A 20,135-nucleotide genomic window follows, 5' to 3' on the forward strand; every position below is an offset into this window, starting at 1 on the left:
TTTAAGGAAAATGGAGGCCCTAGAGATATCCCTGTTGAGTTGTTGGTGTTTTTTTTAGACTGCACCAAAGCCTCAATTTCCTCTTCTGACTCTCTTCTCCATGCATTGTAAACTTTGCCTACCTCTTACTGAGTTTTCAGACTATTTAATGCAGTCTCCCTTAGAAACACTGAAAAAGGTACCTACAGGTGAATAATATTTCCATATTCAAAAATTAATTTGGTATCTAAAGAGTAAGACACAGAAGGTGGTGGAAGTGTCCCAGTATACAAGTTGATAGGTTATACACATGATGTAATGAAGTGCCCCATGGCTGGTTACTGAGCAGATTATGACACTCCATCATTTGGACATTTTGGCCCATTTTACTTAAGAGCTAATGGACTTAGTGGACTCTGAAACCAGGTCCCTGTCAGAGTCTATGAATTGGTCTCTTGTGTGCCTGTGGGAGAACAGTGAGAGGAGGGTGGTTTTTATCATGGGGCCCCCTGGCCAGTTTACTTCCCATGGAATCATAGAATCAGTAAGGTTGTAAAAGACCTCCAAGATCATTTGAGTCCAGCCTTTGAATAAACACCACCATGCCAAAAAAACCATAGCACTAAGTGCCTTGGCCAGTCATTTCTTAAACACTTCCAGGGATGTTATCTTCACCCTGGGAAGCCTGTTCCAGTGGTTAACCACTCTTTCAGTGAAAAAATTCTTCCTGATGTCCAGCATGAACATGAGCAAGGAGTTTTCTCTGAAACTTTTACTTTTTTCAGTTCAAGAGTTTTACTTTTGAACTGAAAGGGGACCAGTTTAGATTAGGTATTAGGAAGAAACATAGTGTGAGAGTGGTGAGACACTGGCACAGGTTGCCCAGAGAAGCTGTGGATGCCCCACAGTGTCCTGGCAGTGTTCAAGGCCAGGCTGGATGAAGCTTTGAGCAACCTGGTCTAGTGAAAGGCGTCCCTGCCCATGGCAGGGGGGTTGGAAACAGATGATCTTTAAGATACATTCCAAGCCAAACCATTCTATGATTCTGTGGATATGACATTATGCAGTTTACCTGCTTTGCCTGTTGCTAAGTATCTTCAGCCCTTACTTGTGAAACAGGAAGTGAAGCTAGATTCAATTTTGAGCTGATTCAGTAGGCCTCTCCATTTAGGAAGAATCAAAGATTTGGGGAGAAGGCTGTGTGTCATGTACCCCTTTTTGGACTCTAACAATTGTCACCTTGAGTTTTCCTTTCCTTTCTACTAAAGGACTCCAGTGGTATATTAGATTACATCTTTTATCTTTTATCAAATAGCTGGTAGGTATCTGACATGAATCCAAAAAACAAAAAAACGAAAAAAAATCCAAAAAACAAACAAAAAATTAAATAATTCTGAAGGGAAAAGCATTCTCAATAGACTGAATAAAATTCTCCTCCTTTAATATTTCTTCATTTTCATTCTCTGATCTCCCTGGATTTGATTTAATCTCTTTTGACATTATCAATGCCTTCAGAGATAGAATCTGCTTTTTTTTTTATGTTGAAAAAGTAAGAAAAATGTTAAAAATACTTTCTGAGCTCTCTTAAAAATATTGGCATCAGTTTTGTTTTTCTCTTTACAGGTTCACTTCAGAAATTGCTCTCTTGCTTTAGAAAAGATAAAATTTACATTGATATAATGATGAATGCTAAAATCACTGTATCATCTGGTTTCCTCTAAATTCCATACTTCAGTACTTTTTCCCCAAAATCCTTCCACTTTTAGTATTCTTATAGCACCAAAAATGAAGCCAGTTTCATTACAGACATTAAAAGCATGCTGATTAAATGCTTAGCAGTCAGACTTCTAAAATACAATCATGCTTTCCAGAGCAGTCTTTCAATTGCTCCACATTAATAACAACTTTTAAAAGGATTTTCCTGCTCTTTAATTGTCCAGTCTTACAGTCTTTCTTTCATTTGCCACTGACTAATTCAAAAATATAAGCTTACTTTATGTGCAATTTTTAGGTCATCATTAAGCTCTTTGTGAAAGAGATTGAGTCATATAATGTGTTTTTACAGTGCAGCCCAGTTCTCAGTTGGTGTCATAGAATGCCACTATAATACAAACATTAATCATCCATGTCATTAGTTGCCACTATTGCTTTCTACCTTGATGCATTTCTAAAAAAGAAAAAATAAAAAGTACAAAATAACCTCTGCAATCCATCCAGTTCCTTTTGTTAGCTCATTTAGTCAGTGTGCTCTTGGCTTGTTTCTATACTGATAATTTGTCCAGTAAAGCTCAGCTGGATCTCTTTATTCTTTATTCAGTTGTCCTTCCATTTATGAGATTTTCTATCTCATATACACATGTTCCCTAAAAGCATTTCTATACAGGATGCTGTGGCAGTGGCAGAGAATAGAGATGAAAGACTCCATTTTTATTTTACCTTGTGTTCTTGTAGTTGCTCTCTTTCTTTTGGCAGTATAACCCTTTGTGGTTGCAATTGGTAGTATTTCCCATAGCTTATTCCTCTGTGCTTCATTTTCTTTGACTGACTGCATTCCTTCCATTGTCTGTAGCTTTCACTCCACCTAAAGTCAATACAAATCTTGGTATTGATTTAAGCATGGACAGAATTTCAACAGAAGCTCTTCTGTTATTTTTAAGAGGATGTGTGGTTTTGTTTTTTTTAATGTAGTCCATTAAATATGCATGGTATTTTGCAGAAAAATAAAAGCACTGCCTTCCAAAAGAATTCAGTCTATTTTGACAACTCATGCCACTTGCCTGCAATCTGCATTTCTCCTAGATGATGACACAAGGTTCAAGGCAAAGAAGCATGTGCTTTAATCACGTGGAAATCTGTGCTTGGTTTTGACTTGCCTTGATGAGTAGAGACAGGGGTAAGGGCCTGATGCATCACAGAACTGAGCTTTAAATGTTCTATGGAAATAAAGGATGAGGGAAGAGTCATTAGGCAAGGAAGGAAAGGTGGTTTCACCCAAAAGGATGAGTTGGCTGTGCATACCATGTGGTCTGCACATCTAAAGCTGTTCAGACTGCTTACAAATGATTGAATAAACCTTATAAGTATGAATAATCCTATGCAACTAGGAGTGATTGAAATACTTGCTCCCTTCAGTGTGCACTAGTCATGCTTCATGTCAAATCACTGGATTTGTCATAAATGGTGTAGTTTTGATGATGACAGAGATGTTATGGGGCAAGAAAAGAGTTTTGGAAAGGGATGGACTATGTGGGAGAAAAAGATGGACACACACAGAAGGAACAAAACTACAGAAGGAAGAAGTCAGGGCACGCAAGAGAACCTAAGGTATGGCAACAGATGGAGAAGTAAATTTCACACCTGAAGTATGTGAGACAATTTTTTTGTTTTGATTGCCAGTAGAGTCTGTGACTCTTGAAACCTCCTCATCCACATGTTTATCCTTTTTCTTCAGCAAAAGAAACCATATTATGCCCCCCAAAAACATAGTTCTCCTGGGAATATTTCAATCTGCAAGATTCCTGCATAATTATTACTTCACTTAATGGGACCTGCGATGACTTAATGTCATTTATGATGTTCCTACATTACAGAGTTCCCTGGGAGTTCTCTTTTTGGGCAGATTTACCAAAAATGGTGGTTCCCACTTTTGCTATTTTTAAATCTGAGAACTTAAAAGAAAGCTGTGCCTAACAATAAATAAAAGAAGGAATAGCTAATTATCTGCAATAATTAGGGAATAGTGGATAATCTTGGGAATAGTTTATAATCTTGTCAAGCTGACAAAGAAAGCAGCATTCACTTCACCTTTCTTTGAGTTGGTGGGGGGCAGATGAGATTTTTCTAGGTTTTTTTTCTGGTTGTCAACACAAGGTCCATAAAATCTTCCGTAATGTAAGATGGTGGCATTGAAAGAGCAGGTATCGCACATTTGTGCTTGCCCTCCTGTGTTGTGCTGGTCTAATGTCAGGCACCTGTTTGTTGAGAAATGACATGAAGGTGAAGTGGTCTTGTTGAGTCCGAGTGATTTATCACATGGCACGGCGCCAGCTCTTGCAGTTACACCAAGCTGTCAGTTTCTCTGTTGTAAATTAAACCAGGGTTTCATAACCTAAAAGATTTTCAAAGCTTAAACTGTAGACAGATTTTCTAGCAATATCTTGCAGGGCAAACTGGGCTCTCTGGAATTAAATTGTACTTTTTCTTTATTTCAAAGTTTAACAGGGAGCGTTCTACTTCTAGAACTATCAATTCTTGATATACATACCTCAGACAAGTTACTGCACAGGTTTCAGTATGAATCCTGTAAACTGGGCACTTTTAGTTTCCCCATACTGCTTCCTCTTTCACTGTTTCCCACTGAGTTCCTTAGCTAAAAGAAGGAGAAAGAAAAGCAGTGGCTGCTGACACGGGGGTTTGATATTCTTACAAGACCAGGGGTTATAGTAAGTGCTGTGGTATAATTTTTTTTTTTAATTTGTCTATGTGGATTGTATTAGAAAGTAGTATTTCTTTCTGCATCACCCAGGTATGGACTAGTGACATTCACTAAGCCTCTTAATAACCCACACAAGCCAGTCTGAATCAGATGGAACGGGAAGAGGGACCAAGCATGAACCCTTCTGGTCTCAAATGCTGGAGGCCTAGTCAAAGGGAAATGTAGAAGTAATTTAGAGAGGACATTCTTTCTAGTATTCAGGTAGGTGAGACAGGGTAGGAGGAAAACGTCCTTCTTCCTCTGGTAAGTCTTGTAATTGCTGTCTGCACTGCTGAGACCTCTGTACCAGGATGAGAGCAGGAGAGGTGAGACTGCTAGTAAAGGATGACCCCCCTGACTCTGTCTGCAGGATTAAATTAAGCTGAGCTAGGGCAGGCTGGCCCATACTGTTCAGCTGTTAGAAAGTTGTTGCTCTGGGTCAGCTAGTGTTTTCCCACAAAATGTGGTACAGTTCAGAGTTTGATGCAGGCCAAGTAGTTTCCCAGAAAAGCATCTTTTTGGGAAGAGAGAAGCACTGTTGCTGCAGGGACACTCAGCATGCTGTGCTCATTGGTTTCAGGGAATAAGAATGGTCCCTGGTTGGTTTTGATTGCTAGGACAGATGTAGTTATTGGTAGAAGGGCAGGTTGAGAAATGGCATCCTTGCAAGCTGACCGCCCACACAGCAAAATGATTTAGGAGATAAATCACTGCAGATTCTCTCGGTCTGTCCAAAAAGGTGGAATTTGGGGATGTAATAGTGAAGTCCTATGGTTTTCTCCTTTATCATGCTATGTCTTAACACTATGTCTTATGAAACCTCCAGGCATCTGGGCAGCACACAGACCAAATTTCTCTGATGGGGTTGCAGATAATTGTGAATTTTAAAATGTTTTTTTAAAAAACACAGCCAAACACAAAACCCCAACAAAGCCAAAATCAAAGTGGAGTGGCAGATGAAGTATTTTGCACAGCTGACAAAACCTGTGTCTTCATTATACAAGTCTATAATGTCCTTTCCTTCTGTATCTAGCTGTGGTATGCTTTACTTCAGGACCCACCCCTTGCATTATCTGCAGTCTTCCCCAGGGTGATATTTCCAACTCTTATGTTTTCCTCTGCTAGTCAAAGGCAATCACATCTGTTTCTCTGTCTGTGGCATGTGAATTGAGTAACAGGGAGAGGCTGCAGGTTTTCAACTCTAAAAGTGAGAAATTCTTTTTTAAAAGTAAGCAGTGCCATAACCAAAAGAATGAGTGTTTGGCTCAAATTAATTAAAATAATACATGTTTCATTACTCTGCAATCTGTCTACCATCTCTCTTACCCATGTCACATGTCATTTACCTACGCACAGTTTTAGCCTTGGACTTAATGCTAAGTTCTGTTCAGCTCATTACCAAATGCCTTTCAGGACTGTTGCCAAAAATATTCTCTTCCCTATCCAAAACTGACCTGGGGACTCTAATTCATTCACTACAGCATCTAGCCTTGACTACTGTAATTCCTTGGTTTGCTGGGCTTGGAGCCAAATCGATTGGCAGACTGCAGCTTAGTCAGAATTCAGCAACAGGGCTTCTGACCCAAACCAAGCCAACTCTATATCCTCCCTGTGCTGCGACTCTATATTTGAAAAGCGTGTTATACATTTACTGTAACAGTTTCCTTTACACTGTAATTTTATGGGTTGAATTTTTCTTTTACCCTTCATGTCAACTGTCACACTCTTACAGAATTTTTCTGTGCTAAATTGCCATATATTCTACTCTGACACTTGCAGTAATTTAGTGCAAAGCCCTTTTCATCCTGCATCCTTAATTGGTGGAATTGGAAGTAAAATTCTACATGAAATCTGAGTATTTTATCTGCCATCCAAGACTTTTGCTTTTATTCTAACACATTTTTTGTTTCTATTTTGTTTCTTTTTCTAGTATAAATTATGTATATAATAAAATGTAGTATAAAATAATATGCATGGCAGAAAAATTGAGTACTTCTTAACTCCTGAACCCAGAGATAAATTTCAGCCTTCACTCAATCATGTATTTAAAATTGACTGCTTGATAATGTAATGCAGGGTAAAAGTATTCTCTCTACCTCTTAATCTGCAGATAAGGCTACACTTTGGTTCTCATTTATTTCTGTTTTTCTTTGGTAGTAAAATTTTCAAATATTCTGTATCAAATATTTTCTTGCCTGGAAGATATTCTAGTTTTCCATTTCATACAATCTTCTATGCAACATCTGCAGGCATTGTTAAAGGGATTTTTGCTGTTTTTCCTAGTTTTTCTGGTTGCTTTTACATTTATACTTGATAGCAATACTTTTTCCAGGTAACATTATTTATGGCAGCAGAAACCGAGTCTTAAACTTCCTATTAATATACTTATTATGACCTGGAACCTCTAATAAAGTGTATTGCACTTGCATATCATTCTAGGGTTAGTTATTTGGGTCTTTCTAACTATTTATAACACAGCAGAAAAGCAATTAGATAATAATCCTTTGTACGCAACATGCCGCGTAAATTAGCAGCCACAGAATAAGTCATTAGGAAAGATGCAATTACTTACATCCTGTAGGCCATATTGATGGGAAAAACATGACATGTTATGGACCCTTCCAGAACAATGTGTTTTTTTAAATCCTAATTTAGTAAGGAAATAGCTTTGCATATGGTCAATGAAAATTTGATATAGCATAGAACTCACTAACAGATGTTTGACAATGAATATTTCATGTTACTTAATAATTCTACTTACCAGTCACAGTTGACACTACAGTGCATTCTGGAGTTCAAGGTGCCTTGGAGAGATAGATATGACCTGTTATATAGTTTTGGGAATTTCTTCCTAGAGATCAGAAATAATCTGAAAACCATGGTCAGCAGTGAAGACTCAGATTATGAAGATATCAGCCCAAAATCTGGGGCCTCTCTTTGGACAAGTTTACCCAGACACAGACAAAAAATGAGTTAGCTGGGGAGTTTCTCAGCTAATATAAACCATGGCTTCTCCTTAGAGGTGAATCTACCATCCCTATGGGCTGTGTGCTGCTGGATCACTTACCCATACAAATTTGATCCTGATCAGGAGTGGGTACATCATGTCTTGTCTTCCAATTTCACAGAGCACAAGCATTATGCCAGCTTTAGGCTTCCAGAGTACCTATGGGAAAACAAATGAGTCTTGGTGCAACAAGAAAAAACGTGGCAGAGCAGGTTTACATTGAATTGCCATCTCATGGTACAGGAATGCAGGATCTTGGTGCAGTACAAACAGATGTGGAGGCACTTCCCTATACCATGACCTTGGCTGCTGTTTAGCTCTAATGTAATTCTTGGAGACCTTTTATGGTGGAATTTGCAAAGCTTCATAGCTTAGATTGCTGTGAATATTGAAATTGCTGTACGTACATTGACACTTTGTTTGAATAGAGCACTGATATGTTGGTCCTTGATACATACTCATTTAGTATTGTCCTCTGCATCTTCCTTTTTATTATCCTTTGCTACCTGTTTCATAAAATTTCTTTAAATGGCTTGATTTTTAGCATGTTGTACTCATACTATCCGACCTCTTGTCACTTTTTTAATTCCAAAATGTTAGGTAAGTGAAGAAGATCCTTTTAGTATTCACTTTGTCTACTGCAGTTACACAAGAAGAAGCTATGGCATCTTCCTAGCTTGCATTTCCATTGAGGAAAGTTTCTGAAATTATCAGATAATGACTTTTGATAAATCTTAGCACCTGTTCACATAATGGAAATGAAACACTTTAAAGTTCAAATGTTTTTCAAAATTCAGATGATCTTATTAATACTTATTAGTGGGAAATGGCAAACCAGCTCTTCCTCATATCTTTTTGAATCTTTTCTACTTGAATTTCCACTTGCAAACTGAAAACAGATTGTTAATTAAGCAAAATTTTCTGAGCACCTGGGTCATCAACAGAATGACAGTAATTAAATTCTAGCCTCAATTTCTATACACATAATAATCGAGTGCTTTACCATTTTCATTCTCTTCAAATTAATTGAAAAAATATACACAGCATTACTTCCTTGATGCTTAGATTCTTTAGTCTAAGCAAGTTCTAATGGGCTGAAATTATTACACCTACCTTTAAAAGTTGAATGGATAAGATCATCACTGTAGGTCTGAAAGACTTTCTTTATTGTAAACTACCTATACGTATTCATTTTAAAAGAAAATGAACTACAATTATTTTCTATTACTTTAGAAGGTAATTAATCATCCCTGAAAGAAAAACTCTATTCAAAATGTTGTAATTTTCTGGAATCTGAAGGCAGCCTTCAAAAGTGGTAAAAAAACAGAGAATAGAAGAAATGTGCTCAAATGAGAGATATTAACTTTTTGTTCTAGAGGTGAAAGATACTGCTTCAGTAGGTGAGCTCACCATTTTAGGAAGGATAGGTTGCTATGTATAATAAGTTTCTCTACATCTCTGACTTAAGGGAAGAATGAGAGAAGCTCCAGATCAGCAAGATGAGGGACCAGGGCAGAGGGTGTTATAGCATTCCTGCCACCACTTTTCAGTGAGAGGAGTAGGAAGTGCTGCAAGCTGCAACTCGGTAAAGAAAGGACATTGTTTCCACCCAGGAATCTAAAAAGAGATAGCAAAGAACCTTGTCAAAGAGTTGAAGCATTTTTCAGTTTGACTTCATAGGTTGGTACAGCTGCTCATTCATGAGCACAGCCAAGGTTGTTTGTAAAAAATCTGGATTTATTGGTGTTTTCTTCAGTTAATTGTGCTGGGATCAAGGTGACTTACATCTCAGCCAAATCGTTTTTAGGCAGGTCACTGTTGCAGAAGGACAATTTTACTTTCAACTCAAGTGAGAAGAACGAAAGGAGTGTTGAGAGAAAGGCTTTCTCAACTGAGATGAACAAATAGCTAAAAACTTGAGGATCCTAATTATCCTAGAAAACTGATTGAAATATTGATGTTTGGCTTCAGAACAAATTCATTAGATTTGAATGAGGGAAGCCCATTTCATATCTGTTCTTCACCTTGTATGAAAGAAAAAAGTGTCTGTTCATGTAAGTAACCATACATAGGCCATGGAGACAGCTCTGATCTACCACAGGTGAGCCCTTTGATATTGAGTGGAGGAGAAGCAGCAGCTGCAGTCACAGAGTGCAGGGTTGATGAAGCTGCAGGTAGAAGGTTTAGCCTCCTCCAGGTGGGAGGTTCAGCCCTTCCCACCTGCTGACAAGTTCCCACTATCAATCAGATAGTCACCCTTCAAAGCAGAGCCTGCCTGTCCTCCACGCTTCTGTCCGTGCAGCCCGCTCATCTGTACGCCGCTGCCACCCAAAAACACGTGTCAGGTGGAGGTCTCAGGGTCATTTCTGTGGTCACACACCTATTGCCACACACCCTGTGTGTGCCAGCACAGGGAGTAGTAGCAGACATCACGGGGAAGCAGCTGCATGCCTGGTTCTTGGTGCATAGTTAAGAGTTGTGTAGACTAAAGTTATGGAGACAGACTTGAAGGGAGACATCTCCAACATTGATACAATGTAAGTACGAAAGACACGTCATTGGATGGATATTGATGATGTTGTTTCAGTAATGACATCATCCATAGACTCCTAGTGTCTTTGCTTTGCTTCTCTATAGTGATCACAACATAAATTGCTTGTCTTGTTTGACTTCCTTGTTCACCAAAGTTGAGCAGATTGTCGCCGTTTTCAACGCTTCTACCAGACAAAAAGCTTGGGACCATTTCTCGAAAGCCCAGCGAAAGAACATAGACATTTGGCGAAAGCATTCTGAGGTTGGTGATTTTATTTTTACTTTCTATCCATCATCTCACAGCTGGATTGACACAGAACGAGTGTGATTGTAGCTGGACATAGTGTATTTGGCAATATTTACAGCTACCATTTTAGCTGTTAATCAACTGGCCATTTGCAGTCTCGCCTACAGTATGAATTGCTCCCATTGCTCTCATTATGGTAATAGCCATTAAATAAAATGAAGACAGGGAGCAATGTGTTTTTATTTTTCATGCAAAATTTGGGAAATCATTAGAAGATTATGTTTACTATCTAAAATAATGAACTGACATAGTGAAATTAGGAACAATATTTTCAAATAAGGAATTTAGGAGTCATCGTGATCTGTTTTTAAAAGAAGAATTCTGTGGCAAAGATTTTTTTATTCACTGTGCCATCTTATGGTCATTATAAAATGACTTTGAGTGAAAATAAAATAAAAAAATTCTTTCCTAAATAATGATTTAAGAATATTAAGTCCCTAACTGTGACCTATTCCTTCCCATTTGTTCTATGTTTATCTTAGAAAAAGTAGATACATCTCTTGTGTTGATTCTAAATATTATGCTTGCAAAGAAACCAGTATAAATGTAATCATACAACCACACGGAGTTAGCAGTGTGGGACCATGCATGTGTGACTGTCATAAGCATGAGCAGAGGAAATGGGATTCTAACTCCCCTTGCTGTGAATGGCAGCAAAGGAAGTGCTAGACCTCATCCTGTGTTTTGGTCATCCAGCTTTCGATTTTAATTCAGTATATACGCTATGAGCCTGTATTTTAAAAAGTAAGTACCGCTGTCTTTGTTTTCTTTCTTTCTTTCTTTCCTCTTCCTTTTTTTTTTAAATTTTAATATGAGCAATTTACATGCACTTGGTTTACTGCCATGTGGTACAGTGTGTTGATTGTTACTATCACAGTCCTCTAAATGATTTTTCTCTGTCTCAGAATAAAAACTTTAGAAGGTAAGGTGCACTTATTTAATTATTTTGTAGTACACTTGTAAAATAAGTGTTGTACACTTAGTTTGAGAAACACTGAAGTACTGTGATATAAATCATTGGGATAACATTTTAAGTGTCCATTAACTAATGCTAAATTACAGTTGAATACCAATGGCACTAAATGTAACATCTACATGAATACCAAATGAATACTTTATTATCAGTGCTATTATGGTGAATACAAAACTACTTCAATAATGGGACACTTAAAATAAAATGTTAGCATAATTTATTAGTATGAACTGTATTTTGCATTTTGTTCACAAATATTTCATATACATAGTGGATAATGTCTTTGTTCAATCGAAAGTTGGGAAGTCGGGGATTGATCTTTGTCTTATATTTTAGAGAAATATAAAAATATTATTTGCTAGTAGATTATTTTAATTATATTAAGATCATCCCTTCTTAAACTAACTTTCTGTAAAGGGATGTGGTGTGTCATTCATTTGCTGGTTTCTAAATATTTAATAAACTGAAATGTGTAAGAGTTGGACTTTCCAGAAATGTTAATTCTCTTCTCATTTTTTTTTTTTCAAAATTACTGCCTTTTGATTTTAAGAGGATAACAGCTAAAACAATTCAAAATTATGTAAAGCATCTAGCTAAATCAATATATTTTGGAAATGCCTGTTTTTCAGATATGAAGTGTGATGTAAATAAACCAAATAGTATATTTTCTTTAAACCATATCTTCTAAAAATGATATTATCTGCTGCTTTGCTTAATTACTTGATCACCTTCCAGTTTTTTCCTGAATTTAGAAAAGCTTTGCTAGAAACCCAAGGTAAAGAAAAGACTCATACACATAGACCTTCTCCATAGAAAATCATTGACTCTGCTGATAATGTAGACACTGATGCATCAAGAACATTTGTCCACTAATGAGGGAGTAAATGTAAGAGGATGTCTGCTCATATATGCAGTATCCTTCCCCAAGAAAATGTGCAGGGGGCCTTTTCCACAAAGGAATTCAGAAATGGCTTGCCAGGTTCTTCCAGAGATGCTTCTGGTTTGACAATTTAGCCTGTTAATATATTTTTTTTAAAATTTGAAATTATTCCCCTGTAAAACACCCACTAATTAGGTTCCTTGTCTTTGCTGGGATTAATGAGCACAGATACATTTTTCAGAATATTTGAGATCTGCTGATAAACCAAGAGTACAGCTGAAGAGAAACGCCTTCCCTTTTTTTCACGCAGCCCCTCTCTGACAGATTATTGTTAATTGCACAGAGCTGTTGTCGGACTCCTCAATGATGTCTCCTCCTTCCACACGACTCTCCCTTGTTTCAAAGATTTCAAACCACCTCTTTGGGAATTAAGCTCTTTGTTGGCAGAAAAATTAGCTGTCTGCGGGTGGACAAAGCCTACACTAATCACAGTGCAGCATCCCCATGTTACACCTGACAGGATTATTAGGACAAAATAGAGTCCTCTCAATCTTCTCAGTGCTGCCATTACAAAGGCAGCCGCTACGCCCACGCCAGCCTTTCTGCCCAGAACAAAGAGCGTCTGGACTCCTGCAAAGCCCGCGTGCCTGCTGATCCTCTCCTGGTGACTTGTGCTGGGGCTGCCTGCCCGCCCTGCAGCGGCACACGGAGACCGAGCTGTCCCTGCTGCCACTCCTTTTGCGTCAAGATGCAAGCATTTTCAGGCCAGCATTGAGGGACTGGGTCTTTTAAATCCAAGGCAGTCTGGGCATAGGGACAGTGAGGTTCTTTTGACAAATAAATACACAGCTCTTCATCTGCACCGTCTGTGCTCCGCTCCCTTTGCAACCTGCAGAGAGAACGAGGCACTTTAAGGGTGCCTTTTAGCTAATACAACTTTGTGTGTTGGAGACACCTACATTTGGCCAAATGAATCATACCCCAAGTGGCAGAGGGAAGCAAGAACTAGCAAGCCTTTAAGCAAGCTGGCAGTCTCTTTATCAGTCTGCTTTATACACCAGTTTTAAGTATTATCCCTGCTGTTAAAACATTTTTCCTATGTTTAGCAGGCCTAAAGATCCCTAAACAGGGAAAATCACTTTTTCTCTTCCTTTCCCTGAGTGTTACCTTTGACAAACTCAGTTCTTTCACAGGAATAACTCCCTGTGCTTCTGTTTTTATAAATATTCATACACAAATAAATATGATTACAATGATAAATTATGTATAATTAAAATCAGATCAGTATTAAAAACAGGTACTAAATAATGCATAATAACTTTATGGAAGTTAATACTGACAAAAGGTAATTTTGGCTTTTAGGAGCTCCGAAATGCTCACAGTGAACAGCTCATGGGAATACGCCGGGAAGAGGAGATGGAAATGTCCGATGATGACAGTGGTGACAATCCCACTAAAAAGCTGAGAGTAGATGATTCAGGTAAATATATGCAAGTGTTGTTTTAGTAAAAGCAAACAAAAACTTACATATGAGAAGTGACATTTTAATACCTGATTATATAAGACAGCATCTTATTTTAAACCCTTATAAATTAGTTATTTGAATGATGCAAGCTGTCTCTAGGAGATGTCTGTCACCTGCTATGTTCTATAATGATGAAAATTCTCCAGTTCTGCCCTTGGCTGGAAGCATTATGTTTCCTTAGTGCACTTTCTCCAGCTTTGCAAGACAGCATTTCATTCCATGGTGGAATCGATGTTTTATTATGAGACCAGTTCAAGTTATGCTTTGGTCAGTATTCTCTAATCTGTACCTTTCTTTGCAACAAAGACATAATAATCTCTAATCTCTGTAAAAAATAGCATTTCAACTGTGGGGCTTTTAGGTTGCATACTGCCCTTATAAGGGTACCTTTTCCAGTGTGGTACTGCATTCTGCATGAATTAGACACTCATTAGATGGCTATCATGAGTCCAAGAACAAGGGTGCATGTAAGGAGAATAAGAAAAACAGCTTTTTCAGCCTTCTACAACCCTGTGCTAACCAGGATGGACACCAAGAAGCTGCCAGAGTTACTAACTGGTAACATGATCTGGATGTATGCATTCCACTATTTCTTGGCATTGGCTAATGATTTTTGAGTGGCTAACAAGGGTTTGCTTGTTTAGACGCTCATATAAAGAATGACATTTTCAGGAGCTGAAGCCAAAGCATGACTAGAAACTGCCAGGCAGCAGTGAACTTCCAGAAAAATAAAGAAGGAAGGAATAATATGGAAATAAACTGAGAGTCTCCACTAGGGTAATCCTGATCTAGTCCTTTTCATACAGGCACCATAGTAAGAAAGGAAAGAATTTCATCCACTCAATGATTTCCAGTCTTTGTATGCCAGTCAAAAGGTGTGAATTCAAACTTACAGAGAGAACTCCTTGGCTCCTTCTGTGACAAGATACTGTGTGAGGTTGAAGGGCCTCAGAAGTAAAGACCAAAGGAAGGAATGTCATTCTAGCAAAGAAATTTTTACTGTGACATCTCTCTTGAGGGGAGATTTAATATTTTTCCTGGAAGAAAAATGCAACAATAAAAGCCGTAAAGGACAGCTTTAATTTTTGCTAGGCTTTTTTTTTTTGGATTTTTATTTTCTAGATGCCATTAGCAGAGTGATTGAAGCTGAGACAGTGGGTCATTGCAGACCAGGAATTGCTAGAAATCAGTAATTTTTATGACTATCTAATCATTTTACATTGACTGTGTCTGCTCTCATGGAGAAAAGTCATTAGAACTAACAACAGGAAGGTAGGGCCAGAAATACATATAGCCTGCATGCCAGAAGAGATGCAGGAATGTTTTGAACTGCAATACTTACCAATTCAGCAGGTTTAACATATGCATGCTTAGGGCAGAACTGGTCATTCATTTTGTAACACCACAGATAGGAAAGCATGTTTGATTTTCATGCATGAAAAGAGGCATTAATGTCAAAAGTTTTGCTATCTGAGATTTCTACAGTATTCCTATCACAAACAATTTCAAGTTATTTGTATTGTTACAATATGGGCACTTGAGCAAACTCAGTCATGTGCTGCATTCTAAATCAAAATTTGGCAATATGAATCCACTTGAGTATGTGTCCATCATTGTTTGTTTTACCATTCATCATCCTCTTAAACCCAGTGGAGTTGATCCATCCTGCTGCATACATAGTCATCCAGTTCTCAAATTAATGTTCTTTCAACACTACACTCGTAGTTAAAGCAAGTGCATTTGGTTCTTCTGTCAATGACAATAGAGAGAACTTGGAATTATACCAAAAGAGCTATCGGGTATAAAACATTGGTAAACGAAAATAAAATAAAAAAGTACTTTTTTATTATTACTCTTATGTACAGAAATGTGATTCTTCTTTCCTTCTTCTGATGTTTTCTAAAATTACTATTTGTGTTAGCTGCCTTCTCTTTTTTTTTTTCCTCTCTAAGTACATCATTCCAGAACCACCACTTTATCTCACTGGAGTGGCTACTTGTATTCACAGTAAATTCTGTTGTATGAAAAATGTCTTTAAAGAGTCTTTTGTCACAAAGAAACCATCTTGTGCAGTAAGAAAACATTGTCACTTTCTTCATTTTTAACCCCTTTAAAAAAAAAAAATCCTAAGAACTTTCTTGGGAAGAGCAAGACTTGAATAACATGAAGCTCTTCTGCTTCTTCAGTTCAAGGACAGCATGCACACATAAAGTTTTAAAAGTCTAAACCCAAAAGTAGCTGAAGCAATGAGACATGATTAATTGATTTGTATGGTTCCAGAGCTCTGCAATGTGTGTTCTGCCACTCCAACAATTTTCTTGAGGACATTATTTTTCAGCCTGCCCTTTTTGGCAGTGTGAGCAAGACTGCTGGGAAGTTATGGCCCCAAAGCTGCAATAAGTGGCAGAGATTCCCTCAGGCTTCAACACCTGTGTCAAGTCTCTTTTTCAGTGGTTCACCTGGTTAAGTCACTGCTAGTACAAAAAGGCAAAATTAATTCAACAATTTAGAATGGGTTCTAAGACCTCATTCTGTCTCAGTAAAGCACAGTTTCAGGAATCTCCCAGCATAATTTCTTCTTTCCTAGAAGAAAACACACTGAGTGCATCACATCTTCTCACAGCTAGGAAGTTAGAATGAAAACGTTCCTCAAGGATATCTGAAGATAAACCTATTAATCACCCTGAGAAAAAGAGGATGGATTCCAGCCCCAGCATTTGAAAACATACTGCAACACATCTAAGCCCTGAGACTGTGAAGAAGTACTTCTGTGCTTGAATGCTTGTCCAGAGTTGCTGGACTTGGGGTTTCAGAGTGTTGTGGTTTGACCTAGCTGGCAGCTAAATATGACTCAGCTGCTTGCTCACTCACCCAGCCCAGTGCAATGGGGAGGAGAATCAGAAAAAGAAGTATTAAATTGTGGGTTGACACAAGGACAGCTTAATAATTGAACAAAATATAATGATGATGATAATGGTAATAATAATAGTAGTAGTAGTAGGAATGATGATGAAAAGGAGAGAGAGATGGAAATAAAATCCAAGAGAAAGAAGTGATGAACAATTGCTCACCACCCTCTGAGTGATGCCTACCCTTGTCTCCAGCATTAATTTACTCCTCCTAGCCTAGTTTATATACTGAGCATACTCACACCTCTGTGATATGGAATACCCCTCTGGCTAATTTGGATGACCTGTCCCAGCCACGCTCCCTCCAGGCTTCTTGCACACCTCCTCACTAGCAGGGCATGGGGAACTGACAAGTCCTTGGTTTGGAGAAAGCACTATTTAGCATCAAGTAAAATATCAGTGTGTTAACATCAATCTTCTCCTACTAAATCCAAAACACAGCATTGTGCCAGCTGCTAGGAAGGAAATTGACTCTATCCCAGCTGCAAGCAGGACAGAGAGGAATGTTACAGGTAGCTGACACCCTAGAGCACAATAACATCTGGGGATGAGTAAGCTGTTACTAAGAATAGTTTGCATTTTTCTTCAAGGCATGCCACATATTAAGTCATGCAAGAGGTCAAATCATGGTGCATGTTAGAAACCAACCTTTGTTTGGGAAAATTCGTCTTGCAGCACTCAGAAGAGGTCTACATGGACTTGTTGCAAAGTGTGTTGCTCCATTCTAGACTCAAATCCTCTTCTTTCATCTGCAAATTGTGCTTCTGCTAGCTATTCGTGAACTTGACTTATTAATATCAGTGACTCAGTGGCAGAACTGGAATGAGAACTGGCATCTCCGATCTCCTAAACCTGTCTTCCACCCCGTAGTCAACATTGCAGGCCTGGGCCACTGCCTCCTTCACACAGACCTGCTAATCCAGGTGTTTTACAGGTCATTCTCCGCAGGCTTAGTCAGTGCCCTACTCTATTCGGCAAGCTGAAACTTCAAGGAAAAAGAAAGCTTCACTACTTGTTTGTTAGTTGGAGATCATCTCAAACTTCTGCAAGGATTGACTGAAGAACCCCCTAGGGTATCCAGTAAGCTGGTTCAACTGTCACAAGTGCCTAATGTATAGGAAATTCTCACTATTTCACAGACTAAAAGTCATTTGCTTTCCAGGGAAAGCTGGGAAAAGTCTGACCTGAGACTGAGTGAATCTTCAGTCATGGGACTGGCTTTTTTTTTCTCCCCCACAAAATTCAGCCCTTAAACAGTGATTTTTCTGCAATGTGGATTTTGGAGTTTGAAAGAGACAAGAGGATTGCTGAAGTAAAGCTGGAAGATTGCTAAGAAAAAAAACTTAATGATGATTGGCAACTCAGTTAATATATTTGAAAGTCAAGATGCAGCTACTGGGGCATTTGCTCGAGGGAGAACAAAGAGATTCAATGCTGGAGTCTAGAGGATATACAAAAATCTTCAGAATTATCAGGATTTATGGATGCTTCCTCTCCCACCTGCTGGCACAGGGAGTAAGGAGCCACATGTAAAACCCTCAAAGGTGATTTTAAGAATTAGTAAAGATGTGTTTTGTAAAGAAGAACTGAAGTTTGGTTTATGCCTGCAAGACACCTGTTATTTTACTGTAAGGGAAGGTGGATTAATCTTTTGCTTTTGCAATACACAACAACATGCCATTAATTCTAGCTACTCCAACTTCAGCTAGAGACTGGAGCTCATGCTGCAGAAAAGAGTGAAATGCATTGGGCTTGGAGAGGGGTGCAGGAAAGATAGTTGTGTGATTAAGATGTTTGACTGGGATCCCAGACCTCTATGCCAAATCCCAGCTCTGCTACATATCCCCTGCCTGGAGTAATCAATGAATTTGTATTATCTCAGTTCTCTAGTATCAAATGGAGACAATGGTTCTTCCTTTCATTCTGCCGCTACCTGTTCTGTCCACACGGATAATAAATTTCTTGGTATAATCCTCCCTCCAGCTCAACAGAATTGCAATAGGCTACACACTGGACCCCTGGAGCATTTCACCACCATTGTACAACCTCTGATGGAGTAGCTTAATAACATCTCAGAGGCTGTGTGCAAGTAACAAATTGCAAGTTGTGTAATGCAAGCCCAGTTTGAACTCGTAAGATTGGTGCTGCTTTGCGAGTTAGGGAGGACATCCTCCTTTGCAGCATTTTCAGACGTACCTAAAGTAGGTGACAAACTTAAACACTGAAGTTGGATCTTTAATGCTGTCCTGAATTGATCTGTCCTATTTGCAGCATCAGCTGTCACTTGCTGTAAGAGACAGGATGAATAGTGGGCAGTCCATCTCACAGAAGAGTATAAGTCCTTGTATTTAGTATTTGAAAGCCCCATCCTGGTCCACACAGCATAAAACAGGCTTTGGGATATTGTTTACAAGTCTGTCTTGAAAGTTGCAAGCCTGGCAAGTCTTCAAGGAAAGCCTGAAACAACACCAAAGTGATCTGTGTCATGCTTATTCATCTTTTTTCTGCAATTCAATCCTCTTTTTGCTTTCTCTAAGGCTTTTATGAATGCAGTGATACACATATGGAACAGGAACTGCGGTTTATAGGTGGATTAAACTGGTAGGAAAGCTTTATATTGTTAAAACTTTGAATAGAAATCACCAAGCTCCAGCTGTGTGGAGCTCAGCTTTGGTTTTCCTTTGTTTCCAACTAAACAAGTGTCAGAGCAGATCTCATGTCAGGTCTTCTTCCTCCTGATCTCAGAGATCAGATAATTTTCCCTGCCTTTCTTGTAAGACTAACCTTTTGGATATATGGGCGATTTTGTTTCAAACAAAAGTCTGATTTATTTTTCTGTCATTACTCTCCATCCCATAGCTTTTCAGCATCAGATTTTATTGGTATTTAACAAACTCGTTATTTGCCAACTGTCCTTTAAAACACATATTGATAAACATATTGTAAAATAACAAAATGTATTTACTTTAGAAATTAATGGGCTAGCATTGCTTTTTATTCCTTAAATTGCTACCCTTTCAAAGCCATAGGCAGCTGGTATCATAAGCAGCCCTGCAGTGATAAACAAATAAACCCTGTAACAGATGCCACCAACCTGGTTTTAGAAGCATTCTCAAAGAGAAGAACATATTTAAAATGTGGGGCTCTGAATTGCCACTGTAGTGGCACAGTCCCCTCTCTGGCCACAGAAGACAGCTGAACAGCCATTTTGAGCTCTGTGAGCAGAGTATCTTCCCTTGGAATGGAAATGCTCTGGGCACAGCAGACAATCAGCTTTGCTCCCTGGAACCATCAGGGGTGATCACTAGAAAGCAGCACAAGATGATTACTTCCTCTGTGCTGGGAAAAGTCTGCTCTAGTGTCTTTCACAGCATGCCAGTTCAGAGCTGTTATCATCAGGCAGGCTCCAATTTTGTGCCATAAAATGCATTCCATTTTTCCCACAGCTTTTACAAAAATAGGCTGAAGTTCAGGATGCATGTAGGCAGGGGCCTAATTTTATGCCCCTGGTTTTAAGTCCATTTACCTCTAATAATGCTTCTTGTGCAA

The 20,135-nt window shown here is 38.6% G+C and overlaps 1 protein-coding gene across 10 annotated transcripts in view; it reads left to right on the plus strand.

Annotated features, from left to right (window-relative positions):
• ENOX1 (ecto-NOX disulfide-thiol exchanger 1) overlaps positions 1–20,135 on the plus strand; it is a 352,587-nt gene that overhangs the window by 277,370 nt on the left and 55,082 nt on the right. For all 10 annotated transcript variants that reach the window (XM_074535464.1, XM_074535457.1, XM_074535456.1 and 7 more), the window contains 2 exons: positions 10,148–10,254; positions 13,515–13,632. In XM_074535464.1, the coding sequence (XP_074391565.1) occupies positions 10,148–10,254; positions 13,515–13,632 (225 nt within the window). The remainder of the gene's footprint in view (positions 1–10,147; positions 10,255–13,514; positions 13,633–20,135) is intronic.

This window comes from Zonotrichia albicollis, chromosome 2, assembly GCF_047830755.1.
Source record: "Zonotrichia albicollis isolate bZonAlb1 chromosome 2, bZonAlb1.hap1, whole genome shotgun sequence".
NCBI classification, from domain to species: Eukaryota; Metazoa; Chordata; class Aves; order Passeriformes; family Passerellidae; genus Zonotrichia; species Zonotrichia albicollis.